The 18,033-nt window shown below is 49.0% G+C and overlaps 3 protein-coding genes across 10 annotated transcripts in view; 1 reads left to right on the top strand and 2 right to left on the bottom strand.

Annotated features, from left to right (window-relative positions):
- Positions 1-3,067, bottom strand: part of LOC107271701 (AF4/FMR2 family member 4) — a 48,018-nt gene extending 44,951 nt beyond the window's left edge. For 3 of the 4 annotated variants that reach the window (XM_015747993.2, XM_025088966.1, XM_015747995.2), the window contains exons 1-2: positions 2,952-3,067; positions 113-816 (exon numbers count right to left, since the gene is read on the bottom strand). In XM_015747993.2, the coding sequence (XP_015603479.1) occupies positions 113-174 (62 nt within the window). In that variant the 5' untranslated portion in view covers positions 175-816; positions 2,952-3,067. Of the gene's footprint in view, positions 1-112; positions 1,142-2,951 lie in introns of those variants that run through there. The other variant, XM_025088967.1, reaches the window with a different exon arrangement.
- A 427-nt stretch (positions 3,068-3,494) lies between these two features.
- LOC107271704 (putative oxidoreductase GLYR1 homolog) overlaps positions 3,495-18,033 on the bottom strand; it is a 17,668-nt gene continuing 3,129 nt past the window's right edge. Inside the window, exons 8-10 of the mRNA XM_015748002.2 lie at positions 6,307-6,417; positions 5,790-6,234; positions 3,495-5,699 (exon numbers count right to left, since the gene is read on the bottom strand). Of these exons, the coding sequence (XP_015603488.1) occupies positions 5,500-5,699; positions 5,790-6,234; positions 6,307-6,417 (756 nt within the window). The 3' untranslated portion in view covers positions 3,495-5,499. The remainder of the gene's footprint in view (positions 5,700-5,789; positions 6,235-6,306; positions 6,418-18,033) is intronic.
- LOC107271702 (immunoglobulin domain and leucine-rich repeat-containing protein 2) lies at positions 10,192-16,674 on the top strand. 5 transcript variants are annotated; one of them, XM_015748000.2, is made up of 5 exons: positions 10,236-10,421; positions 10,507-11,000; positions 12,119-13,980; positions 14,098-14,380; positions 14,457-16,674. In XM_015748000.2, the coding sequence occupies exons 3-5, from the start codon at positions 12,131-12,133 to the stop codon at positions 15,117-15,119; spliced, it is 2,796 nt and encodes a 931-aa protein (XP_015603486.1). In that variant the 5' UTR covers positions 10,236-10,421; positions 10,507-11,000; positions 12,119-12,130; the 3' UTR covers positions 15,120-16,674. The 5 variants fall into 5 exon arrangements, with proteins under 5 accessions (XP_024944747.1, XP_015603486.1, XP_024944745.1 ...); XM_025088979.1 differs by lacking the exon at positions 10,507-11,000 and having other exon boundaries at positions 10,192-10,421; XM_025088977.1 differs by lacking the exon at positions 10,236-10,421 and having other exon boundaries at positions 10,448-11,000.

The following is an 18,033-nucleotide window of genomic DNA, read 5'->3' as shown; positions in this document are numbered from 1 at the left end:
GAGGAGCAGTCGCGGAGGAAGGGTTGCGATTAGTGGGTGGGAAAAAAAGTTCGACTCGAGATATTATAGATTAGAAATAGAGAAATAGCCGAGTGGGGAGCATCAAACTCACCTGGATAAAGTGCCCTTGAGCAGTGGGTTCCTATCGTCATAATATCCGACGGAGGAATTCATCTTCAAGTAATCCAAGCGGTGGGCACGAGGCACTTTGCACTGACACTACAGCACTGCATCACTGTTGTGTGGTGGTGCGATCTGTTAGCTTTCCATTCACCGTGAGCTACACGCGGCACATTGGTTTCCACTTACTCCACACGTTCTCGGCCGATAATTCGCTTGGCCTGCCGAGCGACTTCTCGGCTACGAGTTCCTGGTGGACGTTTCCAACTTCTCCTCGCAGAAGCTTCAATAATGGCACTCCTTCGACGATACCAGTAGCAGCAGCAGCAATTGTGGCGGTAGCGACGGTATAATAGGAGGATTCGTACTCGTGTCTGGTGCAACTGCTGCCGACGACGTTAATCTGACGGGGACAGTCTCTCTCGTATTCGTGGTAAGAGAACGGCACGAGAGAGACAGACAGAGAAGAGCCCGCCGGGCAGTTGGAGCGAGAGAGGAGTTGAGACGCCTCGATCGCGAGCACCTCCTCCGTGGGCCTTTATCTGAAGATTGCTGTTTTTAGAAACGTCGAGCAGCCGCTCCAGAAATTATCACGGCGCGGGAGCCGTAATCGCGCCCGTCCGCAATGCAATGACAGTCGGCAACAACGATGTCCTCGATGGTTGTCCCTTAGCAACAGGCCTTCGCGCTGCCAGCCTGCGAAAGGAAGTTTCGTGTTCGGGAGGAGCCACTTTTCCAAATTCCGCGAGCACTCTCTTTTTCCAAAGAGCGATTCCACGGCCAGATGTTTTCACGTTCGAGTTTCTCGAATAATCGCGCGAGGAAGGCTCGAAAATGTGACGTCCGTCCATCCGTGTCGAGGTGTGACGTCTGCTGATTGGCGCGAGAGATAGAGCAAACGTCCAAGCACTTTTAAAAATGCTTCGCGCTCTCCCCACCAGCAGCGCCGTGGCGCTTCGGTAGAATTTACCAACTGAACTGTCATGGAGCACTGCCTTTTCGATTTCCGCATTATCGCTCCTTTCCCTCTAACGGCTCGACGGAACCCGAGGAACCTTTAAGCTTATCGCGGAGCACCTCGGGAACCGGAGAAAGAGACAAAGAAGCCAAAAGGTAGATAGAGAGAGAGAGAGAGAGAGAGAGAGAGAGAGAGCGAAAGAGAGAGAGAGAGGGAGAGAGAGAGGCAGAGGGTACCGCTCGCACGGGAGAATATGGAACGGCAGATCGGAGAGGAAAAGCGTTACGTGATCCAAGGACGCTCGGTAAGTAGGATCGCTTTCACGATAAAGCGCCGCGACGCAGTTCGGTCCAACGATTCTCGTAGTTTGCCTCTCGACTCTTTGTCGAGCCACGTCCAGTTCTGCTGCAGGTTCGCCGGCAGAAACCCACGGCCATTAATACATGACTCTACGACGGAGAATCGAAATTCTGCTAAGATCCTCGAATTACCATAAAATATATAAATAAAATATAAAGACGCGAAGCGACGACCGTTGGCTGTAATTTGCTGGAGGCCTTAGAAAAAGCAGCGCGATCTGGGCGTTTCAAAGTTTGCTGGAAAATTGTACCGTAAGCGTTCTACTTCGCTGGATGAAAACCTTCCGGAATCCGTGTCTCGGAATGTGGCCGCGTCGTCGACTTGTGGCGCTCGACTCGAGGCGCTAGAATCAGTAGAATCGAACGTCGAGCGGTTCGTCACGGCAGCAGACGCGACTCGATCCTCGCAGCACACTCTTCCGCGCACGGCTACGCTATTCCTCTCCTCTCTTTCGGCTCTCTTACACTTATCAAAATCTCATAAGACTCCTAACCTGTACCCACGAGCTATTTATCGTCCCACGAAATAGAGTTGCGCAGCGAACCTCGCTAGGCTCACGAGTTAACAACACCGAAAGCTAGAGACTTTCTATAAGAAGAGTAGCGCCTCGCTCTTGCTCTGCGTTACCGACTTTTCTCACTGCACTTCCTCCTCCTCCTCCTCCACCTCCACCTCCTGAAAATCCCATTCAAATTCGAAAAGAAAAAAATTCATCGAAACTCAGGTATTTTCCTTGTTTCTGTTGACGCGTAGTAAAATCGAAAAGCACGCTGGCAAATTGCAATATGTCTCCGAGTACGACGTAGTATGGCGATTAGTAGGTCGAAGGTGGAAGGTTGGCGGGAGTAGAGTGCGCGCGCGCGCGTGAGTGCGAGAGAGAGAGAGAGAGAGAGAGTCGGAGTGTCATTCGAAGACTCGCTCGCTTCTTCACGTATTTATGCAATCCGTGCGAAAGCAAAAGACAGCCGAGGAAACTGGAGCAAAGGGGAAAAATGGAATCAGCGCGGAATCGACAAGAGCAACGGCAAGAAGAATTTGAGCGTATCGCAAGAGTAAATCTGAAATCGGGGTAAAGTCACTGAAGTCGAGTGGGAAAGATGTCGTGTGTGCAGCGATTACGAAATGACAGTGCTGTGTAGCTTCCTAAAGAATGGCGTTGCGCATTGTCGGAGAAACGGAGCGCGTTCCGTTCTCTCGAGGTGGCTGTTCGGCCGTGCGTAAACCGCGGCCGGAATTCTTGCCGGATCCTGTGTGCGAGATAAAGAGAGCGCGGAGCATCTTTTATTCGAACGCGAATACGACTACGACGGTAATGGATCTGAGTTGAAGTCGAGAGAGCTGGGAAGGAATTGCGCACAAGAGAGTCGAATGAGGAATCGAAGGTAATCGAGGGACAGGAAATGTGGAGCGATAACGCGTGATTCCGGCCATGTCAACTTATTTACGATGTTTTCGAAAGTCTGGCCGTGCAGTCGCTGATGACAGGTGTAAACCGGATACACTATATGGATACCAGAAGAGCCAGGCTTGAGTAGTTCCTCGGGTGACGATGTCACGTGGACGTCGAACGTATGGTCCTCGTCGAAGATGTAGCGGCGCGTGGACAGTCGCGGCGGGACTGATCGGGGGGGCCAAGCCACAGGTGTCATCCGTTCCCTGGCTCTCTCTCTCTCTCTCTCTTTCGGTCGCACCCAGAAGATCGCTCTCTCTCTCTCTCGCACGTCGCGCATGCGGCCTGTTTGCCTGCCTCTACCTCCTTGCTTACACCTACCAGTTGCCCCTCTCTTTTGTCCTACGTCACACGTGACGGAAATTACCAATACCACACCGACACACCACTAACCAGCGACAGAAGCGACAACAGCAGCAACAGGAACAACGCCGTGGCTACCGCAGAGTGGGGCTCGCTGGGACTTGGAAGGACTTTCCCACCTTGGAAAGAACGTCAAACGCGCTGAGCTGCACGTGCCGCCATTGGGTAATTGGGAGTAGGAATTACGTGGGCTCCTAAAGAGACATTGCCAACGAGGGATATAGAGCTTGAAAAACTAAGAGATAATTCAAATATGTATTTATTCAAAAACCAGTATTTCGTGACAAAACATATAACACGTATCGCGGATGCAACGTACGTATGTGCACTCGGCCCACACACATACTCTGCTTCTCCTTTATTCCTTTTTCCTTTGTATAGCTACATATTTATATGCCTGTGTCTCATATAGTATTATTAATGGTTCAATTGATTTTTCTTATGTGTACAATTATTATTGTAACTAAAAACTATAACTGTGTTATTCATATACGTCTAGTTACATAGAATATGATATGGCCTGTAGCCAATAGCCGTTCTGATGTTATGCTATTTTATGTGTATAGATGAATCGCGACATCGGTTGCGCTGACAGGGGGACTTCTTTACAGTCTAATCCGCGGGAAGATGGCCCCTGAAAGTGGAACTCGCGTTGCGAGCCGACTACATCTATGTTATGATATCTTATCCCGCGTCGATTCTTTTGCTCGGTGTCTTTTGTCAACAGGGTGTACCCAATCCGACCTAGTACCATTCACAGAGTCGAAAAAGTATTTCAAGTAGTAGCAGTAGCGATAGTAGTAACAGTAGCAGTAGTAGTAATAGTAATAATAGTAGTAGTAGTAGTAATAGCAGTAGTAACAGCAACGGCAACAAATCCAGGATATCTTTTGACATGTAAAACTTATAGGTGAATTTTCACGACTTCTGTTTTATCGAAACTTTCGCCTTGCTTTATATTCTACACCTAGGATATTCCCCTACGCAAAACTATTAGATAGTTTATATCTATTACATAAAAATAGGCAACTCTCGTCTACAAGTGAATCAACAATCAAAGAGATCGGAGCTGACATAACGAAGAGCATCTCGGATAGATATTGCGGCTGAACAGAAAGTAAAATTTCAATTAAGGGTACGTTCCGAAATTGAATTTCGATCGATGTTGAAAAGGTTCGAGGCTTTTTAAAATCATTTTGAAATAAATCGAAGGGTGCTACGAGCATCGATTTCAAAGATAGCGACGACTGCTTATCTCATATACATTATCTGGTCTTGTACACTCTATTATAGATTTCTCTCTCTCTCTCTCTAACAATGATTAATTTAGGTAAAAGTGCCATTTGGAGGGCACATAATTCGACTTTTACGAGCGAATTACTTTTGCTTCGATCGACTCGAATTAATAAGATACACAATTCCCATTAACCGTTAACACGTATGCTTATGTCAAATACGATCAAAAAAAAAAAACTGAAAAAATGTCCAGTAGCTTTAAATTAGTGTCCTTGTAAAAATGCATGCCTCAATTCCAGAAGAGACGTTTATTTTTTTTGTCGTTATACTCATTTCCAATGATGCGATAAAGCACATACATATTGTTTCGTTCTTGTCCTCCATTACAGTTCGTTTTGTATTTCATTTTTGACCATCCTTATAGTCTACATTTGACCCTACCATACCGTAGTGGGAAATGAGTCTTGAACATGCTAGGTCAATATTGAAATTTTTTTCTTTCGCTAAAGTGAGGGGGGGGGGTCCATACAGTCCTGTTGTTGATTATCGGTTCGGCGAACTGCTATCACAGCAGCCACCGTGGCCAGCCATCATTTTCATGCGGCATATATCTATCGTTCTCATACCACCCAAATACCAGTTATCGCTGATCAACCGGACGCTCGGCTTGTAAAATTACTCTTCCAGGGCTCTTTGACATTATCGAAGGAGCGCCTATTGGTAAAGGTGAAACATACCCCGCATATTATAAGCCATCGCAGAATCTTTCTTTGCTCTGTTCTATATATAATTGCACCGGAAAAACACGTGCAGCTCTTTCCTTTAGTTCCTCTTCTGCTTGCCTTCTTTTTGCTTCTACTAACGATCAAAAATTTGAACGTCCGGTCGTGGTCGTCGTCACTGTCCTCGTGTGTTCGCGTTCGTGCTTGGAATTGTAGCGCCTGAAGACGACGGCAGGTATTGCAATAAATATGATATAGTAAAAGGCCCGATAGTGGCAGAGCACAGCTCGTTAGAATCTGGCTCTGATGTAAACGGCCGACGCGTCGTGCTCGCCATATCCCAAGCGCTTCGCGTGCTTATAGACCTCGTTCGCTGCAGCAGCCAATGGCAGTGGTTGCTCCAGCTGGTCGCTCATGCCGAGCGACAGTCTTAGGTCTTTCTGCATGTGCTGGAGAGGTAGCTGCGTCGGGAAGCCTCCTTCTATGATAGCTGCAAATAAATAAGAACGCATATTTATAAGTTGGTATTCTTTTGACGTATCTCATGAAACGTACAAACAGTTGCAAGATTCGACCTTACCTTTACCCTTATCGAGAATCGCGGGACAAGCCAGGGACGTCAACTCCAATACTTCGAGTACGTCCTTTTGCTGAAGTCCTGCTCGATCGGCGAGAGCCATGCTCTCCGCAAGACCAGCCAGAGTGACGCCAGCCATCAGCTGCAGAACCAGGTTCATTTTGGACGCATTGCCAACCTCGCCTAAATAGAAGCTGTTCTTGCCCATGGCTTCGAAACATGATTGACATTCGTCGAAGAGAGACCGATCCCCAGCTGCCAGAATAACCAAAGTGCCCTCCTGCGCCTGTGTCTTGCTGCCCTGGACCTGCGCTTCGAGATAGCGCCCACCTTTTGCATTTATCGCTTCGGCGATGTCCTGGGAGGTCTCCGCGTCGATTCCTGTCATCTCCACGTAGCCTTTATCGGGTGATATCTCCATGAGAACTCCGCAGTTCCCGAAGACCATCTGCAATTCATTTATTTTTAAGCATAATCTCCTGGATGTCGGCGTGACTCACGCTATTTATCAGCAACTTACGTCTTTTGCGGCTTGCGGATCGGCTACGCAGGAGAAGGTGATGTCCGCCGCCAGGACTACGTCGGATGGGGTGAGACCCTGTTCTGCACCCGCCTTAACGAAGTGCGTGCACTGAAAACATAAACGATAGAACCAATTGGAATTGTAAATTTGTTTTACCGCCGCTCTTGAGGGCTACACCTGCGCATATTGTAAGTCCGCGCTATGCCGACTTTCTGTATGGAAGCGACATCTCTCGGAAATTTCTGTTGATAATAGCAATGCTACTAAAGCCGCCGAGAGATGGCGCCACGGTCGGGCCTCCTCCGCCATTAGCCTGCTTTCGCTCGTCACGTAAACCGACGACACAACCGCTAAGATGGCGTCTTCGCCACAACAGCAAACACGCCATTATTGTAAACGGATGAAATTCGACCGCACTAGCAACTCTCACGTACTCCCGTTAGTTTCTCGCTAATTTATTCTAAAAAATGATTCACGCGAACGGCCTCATGAAATGCTCTAGGCCTTACCATAGACCGCCCGCCCGCGCAATTTCGGGATCTGGAAATTATATCCCGTAGTGTGCAACGCGTATAAAAGATCAAAGATGGCTGTCGGTCGGATACGGTTTACCTTGTCCTATATCGTCACGCGTGTCACTGTGCCATCTATAAACGGACTTTCGATTCTTTCCGAAGACCTTGCTACCCAACGAGAAATTCATCGAACCGTTCAAGGTTGTCGATAAGGAATCAGTTTCACCATTTCAGCTACTTTCACGAATTTCCGCCAAGTGCTTACGTAACAATAAAGGCTTTGGTAATGCCTCGAGGCGGGATCATGGTAGAACGAAAAGTCGGCAGTGGGTAGAGGATCGAAAAAAATTAATCAATCCCTGAGGTGGGGACGAATCGATAAGATACCTCGGGTCGCGATATTCGAGGACAAAAGGCAAGAAACAAAAGAGAGAGAGAGGAAAAGCGAAATGTAAAAGGTGTTGCTTTCGCTGCTAGGCCGTGCGTTTTCCCCCCCGTTTTTCTTCGACTGAAGACAAACGAGTGGAACGACTCGCAGGAAACACAATACGCTTTCGAACGAAACCGTGTGAATTTCTGAAATTCCACTACCAGTGGTAGGAAAACAGGAAACGCTAGAACTTGTATCTCGTGAAAGCCACAGGGATAGTCGCTTCTGGAAACACTGCTCTTTACTCTGACGCAGAAGCCTGAAAGTCTTTATCCAATTTACACGACCCATGAACTTTTAACGTCTAGTGCAACGTCAAGCGGGATTAGTCTCGAAGTCCTACGCTTCCACTTCGAGTAACAGAGCCTCCACGAAAACTGACCAACGGCGTCGACACTTAAACTGCCTCTATACCTTGACGATAAATCAAGCACAATAAGCATTCCGTTGTGGATTGAAGAATTCCGATGCATGTGCTGACTTGGGGATTATTCGATGTTGAAAATGGCGGTTGTGGACTGATCTCATTTTACCCGAGTCATTACCAAACTACCATTTACATAGATACACGCGCCAGGGAAACTTCTGGGACTCTCTGAGAATTTGCATCAGTTTCTCTCAAGTAAGTCCCATTCATTCTGCTGATAGATTCCCAATGGTCTAAAGGCCCAACTGATGTGTGTGTGAGGCTTTGCTGACGATGCGGGGGTCTGCTCGCTCGTGCGTGAGGCGCGTGTAATTTTACAACGAGGGCTATTTCCACGTGGAGATAAACAAAACTGTGCGTAAAGTGTACAGACTGCCTTCAGCAGTCTCCTCTGGATGGTCCATTGACCCTTACGCCGTCAGACGACTAAACTTTGGAACCACGTGAACGAGAAGCATGTACCTCTCTCTATATGTACATCCATAGAATCCTCCAAGTGCCTATCGAGAACTTTAGCTAAAACGGAAGTGGAGTTTCTGCATTCGAGTAAACTGTCGAAAGGGAATACCTGTCGTTTAATGGCCCATTCAGGAGGAAGACAGAGCCAGTACAAGAAGCGGTACCGTTGAGCAGGTCCTGAAATGCCAGCAGCTTCAAGCGCCTTGTGCAACTTGTGCCATATCGATTGGTACTCAAGAGGAGAGAGTATCCGGGCCAACCAGGCTCACTTATGCATTACTCTTCAAGCTTAGCTTGTGTGCCCTGAATGACTGACTGAAAGAAAGAAAACATCTACGACTAGCAGAGAGATAGTGCGCAGCGACGTCCAGAACACGCACGAAGCAGCTGACCTCTAGCTGAACTATTGAGAGTGTGAAAAACATTAAACTAAAGTGTGGAGATGTACTCTATGGGATTTTAGGAAAGGTCAATAACAAAATCTTCAAGGGTGTCCTTTTCGAATTTTCCTAAAGTTGCGCAAGCAAAACGAAACGTAAGCCTGAATTACGTCCAACAGCAATGAGTCGATTGTTACTACCAAATTCTGTTTACCGACCCCCGAGCCGCCATGACAACGCCCAATGACAGGCAAAGCGGGAAGGGGGGGGAGGGGGCGTCGAGGTTCGGCTCCATGGAACTTCACACACACAAGCTCAACGAGGCTAAGGATATATTTTCGAGGAAACGTCACGTAAGGATTATATCGAGGCTGCGTCCCTGCGGTGAAATGAATCTTTGAAGAATGTCAACAAGAAACGAAGAATCCCGTAGAGGAAACGAAGGAGAAAAGGTTAAGCCAGTCTCAGTCCCTGGCAATGAGTCTTTTGAAGAGGCAGAGTCGGTTGAATTCTAGTTCTGCTCGGCACGACGACGATAAATAAAGGCCCGACGACGTTGCCAGTTCGATTAATATTGATCCGGTTGCCTCTCTGTCCCAGGCCATACGACTCGAGCTGGCAACGCCGCGTTTCTCCCAGCTGATCAAACTGCCAGCAGACGGCTGTGCTCGGGCCACTCGCAGCAACTCGGAGTCGCCGGCATTCCCCTCCCCTCCCCTCCCCACCCTTCCTCCTCTTTCTCCTTCCCCTCCACTCGGTGCCACCAGGCACACCGATTCTACCACACACAGCCGCGGCTGCTGCTCCCTAGATACTTTGGCTTCGGCTTCGGTATGGCTGTTGCCGAGCTGAACAGTAAAATCAGGCAAAGCGTAGCAACCAACCGTCGAACCTGGCGGGTAGCCTGCCTGTTGGCCCGAGTTCTACCTGCGTCGCCCTACCTGAACGTGGCGTCGGACAGCAAACCGTTCTCGAGGTTACGTAATGCTGACGCCGCAAGGCGGCCCGACTGGATTTCGACCAATGAAAATCCGCGAATCTGCCAACTTGTAAAAACTCAGGGTAACGAAGCAACATTCGAGCAATCCGCACGCGTCTGAGGAAATGGTGTGTTGAAAATATCGAGTATATATTATAATACACTAGCTATATTTTCCTGACCATCGTCAATGCACAGCCCATCCGTTTCTCGGGCCTTCCGACGCGATCTGTGAATAGCAAGGATACCTCGGAAGAAGTCAATATCCTCTTGATGAGGCTGCGAAGCATGGACGAAGCAAGTGTGTCGCAGACTAGATTATTTCTTAGATTACACGCTTCTAAAAGCGCCAAGGTCCCGTACTAAAATAACCAAAGAAACAAATACAAGACTCAGTTTCAGGGCACACTGCGCCCAGCAGCTGATTATTAGCTGGAGCTAATTATCGAACCAGGGGCGCACTAGCACAGTTTTACTTCCTGTATTCGTCCATGTGAATACGAACGAGTTGAGAACCGCAAAAAGGTTATTAGGAGAGAGGCGATAACGAATCAATAATGAGACGCGCATCTGTATAATGACGAGCGAACCTCTCGGTCTTTGATCAAGCGAGTGTATTTGCCTAACCACAATCAGCGTATCAAAGATCAACTGTTGTCACGTTTAAGCTGTCGTTATACACATACGGCGTGTCGTAAAACATCTTAACCGACCAATCAACGTCATCCTTAGAGAACGTATTCTGTATTGTTTGCTTCGGCGTTCTCAGTGTAATTTACGCGATAAGCGTTTGGGAAAATCTAATATTTTATCAGGATCGGATAGGATCGTATCTAGCGCGGTTAGATCACAGCACCCAAAGACACCAGGTGCAGATGCGATCCGCTCGCTTTCGCCTACGCGACATTTAGCTAAACTTGAGGTAAGTTTAAAGAGTTTAGTCAGTAGCCGTTCGTTCGAAACATCGCAAGTCGATTTTGAATTCCGTTAATTGTAAGTGGCATTAGACAGCAGGGAGGACGCAGCGACTTCTAGTCGATTGGCAAACGCGGGTCCGCCCGCTGGCTAGGTGGCAAAAAGGTGGCAAAAAGTGGCAAGGAACCTCCTCGAGAACGCTACGAGGAAGACTCTGATGCAAGAGTTCGTTATTTTCGGACTAGACGTGTCTCGGTGCCATCGTCTTTTCGTTCTTATCTCGTGTTCGACGTGTTGTGCTGCAGAATCAGAGTGGCTTTGCCTCTCGGAGGAAGGACAGAAAAATGTCGAGGCCAACAGAGTCGAGATAGTAGGAGGGACTCTGCACGGTCATCTGCCAACCACAATTTACCTGGAGTAGTCTCGTACAGTGCCGATAAGAAGTTCAGGGAGAATCGAGGAAGCAATTGTTTGACAATTTTCAAGGCGGAGAGAGGAATGATTTTCAGAAGAGGATTTACCGTTACGAAAAGAGTTTGGCTAACAGTAGACTGGACAAAGGTAGAAGCGAAGAGGGAACGAAGAGGTAAGATTTCTCAGCCGATCGAAGAAGGATCGTCCTCGTTGCGATTGAACCGAGGTTCAGGCTGAAGGATCCGTAAATATTAAGTGAGACGCCTGTAAAGTAAAGCAATAGTGGGTAGAGAGAGAGAGAGAGAGAGAGAGAGAGAGAGAGAGAGAGAGAGAGAGAGAGATTGAGCGACTCGGTAATGGCGACGGCGATGGTGAATGGCAAGGGTGACGCGCGCTCACGGTGTAGCAGAAGGAGGAACGGCAGCGCTGTGCGTCGGCGCCGCGCAGTGTTGCCATTCGGCCAACCAGGAGCCACGAGGAGGCCGCAGCAGTCGGTGTATACTGCCGCCAGTCAGTCAGTTTTTGTCTCTCGGGTACGCGGCAGCTGCTCGGCCGGGAAGTCTGCCGCCGGGATGCACGAATGTGTCATGTGACACGCGTTAAACGTACCAAAAGCAGAAGAGCTTCAAGATCGCGTAGTAAAGTAAAGCGTTAAGTTGGCAAAGTAAAGCACGATGCTCGAAAGCGCGACGTAAACGCGACATTATGCTTCCTGTTGTACACGCTGCCACCTGTGCGTCTGTAAATCGCTCCAGTGGATATCTTGCGAACGGTTAGAACAAAAGCTCTCTCGGTTCTCTCTGTCGTCAGGAATTAGGTAGGTTTGCCGTTTGGCACTTTGATTCTCAAGACCGATCGCGGCTGCTGGACTGGTTAATCGGTCAAAGACGGGCCTCCCTCTCGTAGCCTATCGATCCGATCAGACCTGTTCCTTACGATTTTACTCACATCTACTTTTTATATTCGTCATTGTTGTCATTGTTGCTGTCGTCGTCGTCGTCATTATCATCATTGATAGCAGCTGACTTTGTATAAGACGTAAACATAGATGCAAACAATAAGTCTATAAGAACGAAAGAGGATCGTACAGAGATTAAAAAGCAAGAAGAACAGAAGGAGCACGTGCAACGTTGCAGAGAGAGAGAGAGAGAGAGAGAGAGAGAGAGAGAACGTGTGCGCGTGTGTGTGCGTACGTGCGCGCGGATGGATGTGAGAAAAAGATGAAGAAACTATAGCGAAGAAGGAACGGAATGAAAGATTGGTGCTCTACTGGATCCAATCACTTTGCAGGTATTAGGAGGGATGAGGGAGCGGGTGGTGGTTCGGGGTACGTGGTGGTCGGTCGTCATCGAGATCGTCGTCGCCGTCAACGTCGTCGGTGAGCTGCTGCTGCTGCTCGTGGGGACGACGACCGCGGATACTTTGCCGCAGTCGTCGTCCCCATCGCCATCGGGAGTCGAGGGAATCGAATCATCGCGGAGCCCGTGCATCGGAATAAAAGGGTGCGACTGCGGAAATGGGCCGAGCACGCTGTACTGCGAGAACCGGAGTTTTCTCGGTCTGGGTTTATCAGCCGAAGTTCGCGACGTCAGCCTGAGAAACGTTCGAGCATCGACGATACCAATCGCGGCCTTGGAAAACAGCAGTAACCTGCGAACACTCTCCTGGACGCGAAGTGGCATCGAGATACTCGAACCGGGAGTATTTAGGGGGACCCCGGAACTCGAGAGACTGGACCTAGGTGAAAACCGAGTGAGCATCCTCCAGCCGGACCTTCTGCACCCTCTGCGTCGGCTCAAGTACCTAAACCTCACGCAGAATCGACTTACGAACCTACCGCAGCACATCTTCCAAGGGCTCGAGTCCCTGGAGGAAGTATACCTCACGGGAAACCGACTGACTGACGTACCCTACCAAGTGTTCGGACCCGTGAGACTGTTACGAGTGCTCGACGTCTCCGGGAATTTCCTCGTCTGGCTGCAGGATCACACCTTCAAGCCTAATCGCGCCCTACGCGAGCTTAGACTCTCGGATAACCGTTTGACCAGGTTCCCCTCTCACGTCTTCTCGGAGCTCCGAGAACTCCGAATCCTCGACCTCCGCGACAACGCGATCGACGTCCTGCCACGCGGTTTGTTCGCCGATCTGAGCGCCCTAGAGTTCCTCGACCTCGGTGGCAACCCGATCTCAAACTTGTCGAATGTCGCGTTCCAGGGTCTGTCGAGCCTGCGATGGCTAAGCCTGAGCAACACGAGGCTCTCCGCGGTTCCTCGGGAGCTTTGGAGGCCCGTGCCTCGGCTGCGAGCATTGCACCTCAGCCGTACCAAAATAGAGATTGTCAGGGACGGCGACCTCGCGGGACTCGACGGACTCGAGAGCCTCCTCATGAGCGAGGCTCCGTTGCGCGAGATCGGGCCCAAGGCCCTTGACGACACGGCCAACCTACGTAGGATCGACCTACGCGGCAACCAGCTGGCCTTCCTCCCGGCGAACATCGCCTCGCTGCCCCTGACGGAGCTGCAGCTCGCGGGGAACCCCTGGGCCTGCGACTGTCGCATGTTCTGGTTCATCAAGTGGGCCGAGGACCACGCGCACCGCGCTGCCTTCGACACCGGGCTACGTTGCGCCGCTGGAACTACCCTGGACACCATTGATACCCTAAGATACTTGAATTGCAGTCCGCCTGTGCTCGCGCGTGCCAGCGCCACCAGGCAGCATCGTCTCCTGAGCAGGGTACTTCTAGAGTGCGAGTTCCACGGGAATCCAGCGCCATCGATAACCTGGGTGACACCTACGCTCAGGATTCTACATTGGAACCCGGATCCTTCCTTCCCCGATGCCTTCGTCAAGCATCCTCCTGCGCACCATCCGAACGACCTCAAGAATCCGCCCAGCGTCCGGCTCGACGACCGAATAACACTCTACGACAACGGGTCTCTCTACATCAGCCAGCTGCTGCGGCAGGACGTCGGACTCTACAAGTGCTTCGCCGTAAATCCCATTGCCAATGCCACGACCTACGTCACACTTCACATGGATCCCATTACCTATCACCAGATCAAGATCATCAGCATCGGAGTTGGCGCCGCCAGTGCCGCCGGATTTCTCCTGCTCACTCTCTTTGTTCAGTTCCTGAGATATCTCTTCGAGAGGTCAGTTCGTCAGCGTCACTTTAGAAATAGTCCCAATTCATCCAGCCCACTTTACATTACTGCACTCTGTACTAGAAGTAGGAGCTACGAGTAAAACGCGACCTTCTGCCGTTCTAGATGCGGCTGCAATAGGTGGTGCCTCTGCTGCCGTCGTGTCGGCGTGACACCGCGCGCCAAGCAGATCTACCAGATGCTCGACAACATCGAGCAGTACAAGAGCCAGCAGCTGGAGAGGCTTCGCGAGAATTACACTCAGCAGGTTCACAGGATAAAGGACAACTGTGCACAGCAAATCGAGTGGATTCGCGACAGCTACGAGGGTCAAATGCGACACATACGAGACATTCGGGACTACGGGACCAGTCACCTGACTTCCCTGCGCGATCAGTATTACGATCAGGTTTGTATCGCATCGTTCGATCCTCGATCTTTTACCTGGCATTAGAGCTGACATTTAAACTGGCGACGATATAAAGGATCTGCCCGATTTTTGTCAACAGGTCAAAAGGGTACGCGACTACTCGACGGGACAGCTCAATTGGGTCAGAGAGAACTACGTCTTCCAGCGTAACAAGATACGAAAGTTCAGTGCGCATCAAGTATTACGTTTGCGCGAGAGCTACAAGTACCAGCAGCAAACGTTGAACAAGGTGCTCGAGAATCTGCCGAATCTCTACTTTGACAACTGTCGAAGTGGTTCCTGCGGCAAGAGTGACTCCATGGTCTTTGACCCAAGCGACATCGTCGGGATGGACACCTACTTCAAGGCGAAGCTCAACGACCTGGCCGCTGGATTTAGTCTCGATGACGTAAACAGCGAGTACTACACGCCTACGGAGATGTCGAGCAGTCCGCACGGAATGGCTGTGATCGAAGGGTTTCATATCAATTACATCGAAGACGGGCCACCCGCGCCGATCCCGCCGATCCCACCGATCCCGCCGATCCCGCCCTCGACGCTTCTTCGTCGGATTAAGGAGTTCGAAAGTGGCCACGCGAGCGGGTTGGCTCGACAGCCGATCTTCCGTGGCACCAGTGCCGAAGCTCTGCCCGAAGACTTGTCAGACTCCCCGGAAGGACTTGGACTCTTGGCGCCGAGTATCAGCCTACCGGATCTTCCACGTGAAACCAGACTCTAGTACAAAAGCGCATGCAACGAAACAAGCTTTTCCCTCCTGAGATTTCGTCAACGTGACACAGGAGAAGGCAGTAGTGTTCCCTCGGGCTTGTAGTCGGTGACAACTGCGATCGCAGTGACGATTGTGATGCTTGGTGCTGACAGAGAGGTGGCCGGTGGCGGTGATAGTAGTGTTTATGGTGAGGGGGCGGGGGGCGGGGGGGGGTGATCGCGGCGATGGAGAACATGGTAGACGTGATAGTAGTGATAGTGTCGAGGAACGGTGTATCGTCCTCTCGCAATCAATGTGATTTGCCTTTGGTGAGAGAAGTTTCCTAGTCGAGGCGGAGATACGGAAATTAAGATAATCGAGAGAAAGGACGATGGAAGATAAAAAAAAAAACAAGCATGCGAGCCATTAAGTGCCAAGCCACGCATCTATGATCTGAGAAAAGCAGAAGGAAATATGGGAGAGCGCACGTTAAACGTAGAAAAAAAAAAAAAAAAAAATTGCGGACAGTTTCCAAGGAGAAGAGGCCCTTGAGCATCCAGTGCACCGCGATCGCGCATTCCGTATCGACGAGGGTGGCGACGTCGCGAGAAACCTTGGAAACTGTCCGCCTCAGTGTTATCGTTGACGACTTGAAGAATTCTTCGCCATTAAAACAATTTATAATTTCTAATGATATATTTGTATACCTAGGCGTCAATTTCGTAAGGTTGAAAATTCCTATTGATTTCACTGTAAATAGCGAGCATATTAATGAATGACTGATTGCATACGCGCGCACGTGCGCACGTATACATTTGCGCTTGTTAATCGTATGCATATTGGGAGAGCAAATACGAAAAGAGCGAATCAGTAGGTGAGGTGAGACGTGAAGGAAGAAAGTATTCGTTGAATCGATAATCGAGCAGGTTCATAATTCAATCAAGAATTTATTGCGAATATCTCTTTATCGAGAGCTAATATTTTCCGGTTTCGGTGACTGTTCGTCGCAACTAGCTGATGGAGGAAAAATTGTTTAATCGATAAACAAAGACAAAGTTATACACGAATGAGAGATTATAAGCACTGTGAAAAGGGAATGAAACCTGAGTGTGAAGAAAAAAAAAGGAAAGAAGAAAAAAAAAACAAGAAAATAAGAACGGACACCGTACGTAATATCATTGAACACCTACCATATCTTCACAATTGTTATCTCTGAAAGCAATTAGCACCAGATAGTGTTTATTCGTAAGATTGTGAATAAGCACGGAGAATGCAGCCTCTTACTTAAGAAGCTCCGTGGAGAAGCGATATGGGGATATGCGCGCGCACGTCACGTGCAGCCGCAAAAGGTTTTCTCTTGAACCATCCCCGTTTGAGCGTACGCGAGAACCAGTAATAATTCCTAAGAAACGACAAGCTTCTCGTCTAAATATAAACGACGACGAGAATGGCTAGGAAGACGCCGGAGCGGCTACAGCGAGCGAGCGTCGAAGATAACCTAAAAGTGCGAAAATACACGTCAGCATACCTCTGACGTCGAGTCACGTGGGCACGGCAGTAGAATTTTTTTTTTTTTTTTTTTTTTTTTTTTCCCAAAAATATATAACAATCGACCAGTCCGAAGCGCCATTCTTCTCTTTTACTTCTCGCTGAGCGTCGACCGAGTCGTCGATTTCTCGAGATAAAATTTATCGGCTAGCCAGTATAGGATATGACGATGGACTCTAACGAGAGAACGAGGACAACCGAGGTATAACAGAACGGAGGTCGCGACGCCTCCTCTACGTTTACATCGAATAATACATACTCCACGAAACCCATAGTCAACTTCGATCTAGCCAAGACGAGGTACTTGTACTTATTCATATATTTTTCTATTAATCGTTCTTTTACGCGGTTCAATAATCTATTTCGTCGCGCAACACAGTTTCGCGAGTAATCTCCATTTCGGTAGTTCGCTGTTTCTTCATAATTTTAAATAAAGTAGGAAGCGGCTCGACCACATCGCACAAGAGGGGAGGGAAGGCGCCGCCGGCCGTGACTTATTATCCCGGGAGACGTTGGATTCCCGGACTGTAGAGTTTACGAAAAGAGCAGCGAGAGTAGACTGATTGTCAAGTCGTTCGGATTAAAATTCCTTCATCTCGCGCTCCCCGATATAGTAACTCTGTCTTTTCCAAACTTTTGACAAAATCTAATGTAGCGCGTCCCGCGTGATAAATCCCGTATCGTCGATACGCTAAATTTCCTTAAAAAGACTTTCGGTGCTTCGTAAAGATCTAACAGCTAACTGAGGAAGCTTCCCGAGATTAAAGTAGTTACTCTCATTCCGAGTATTTTTATTTTCAATCCCACGTTCTCGAACGATCTTTCAAGCGTGTTTCTCAATATCGACCGATCCAAGCTGCTACCGGACACATTGACCCGTTGTAACCGGTTGCGTAAATAATCATCGTCCGGAAGAGAATCACGAGTGCGTCCCATAAACGCATCTTCTTTTTTTTTCCCCCTTTATCAATAAATATTTTCGATAGGCGAACTGCTCCTACGGTAATGAATCCGCGCGCCGCAAGTTACTCAAAACGCGGGTACCGTTAATAAAGAGATTAGTTCAGTTACGATTAGTCAAATCGAATAATGAGATCCAATGGTCTCTCACGTAGGCGAGTAATAGCAGATATGCGTGATTGCGTTTCGTCCGTGTGCCTGCGTGTGTACGACCCCGTTAGGTACAGCGCAAACGTAGGACAGAGATGCGCATGCATGCAACTACGTAAACGTAACAAAATGCACGAGCATCCAAAGGAAGACGCGTACACGTTCAATAGAAGTAAACGATTTATCGTTAACGCATTATCGTCAGACCTTGTCACTTGCCTTCCATGTTATGTTGGTAAAATGATAAGCATAACAGTGTAAAATCGTTGTATCGTTGGGGCGGGGG

This window comes from Cephus cinctus, unplaced genomic scaffold (genome assembly GCF_000341935.2).
Source record: "Cephus cinctus unplaced genomic scaffold, Ccin1 Ccin1_scaffold1034, whole genome shotgun sequence".
Lineage (NCBI taxonomy): Eukaryota > Metazoa > Arthropoda > Insecta > Hymenoptera > Cephidae > Cephus > Cephus cinctus.
Note: the sequence above shows the minus strand (reverse complement) of the source record. Positions and strands in the feature narration are given on the sequence as shown.

Bases quoted from the DNA above. Each gene is read 5' to 3' on its own strand.
- LOC107271702 (XM_025088979.1), top strand. From the start codon at position 12,131: ATGAGGGAGCGGGTGGTGGTTCGGGGTACGTGGTGGTCGGTCGTCATC. The intron at 13,981-14,097 runs GTCAGTTCGTCA...CTGCCGTTCTAG, and splicing joins CTGAGATATCTCTTCGAGAG to ATGCGGCTGCAATAGGTGGT. The intron at 14,381-14,456 runs GTTTGTATCGCA...GACGATATAAAG, and splicing joins GCGATCAGTATTACGATCAG to GATCTGCCCGATTTTTGTCA.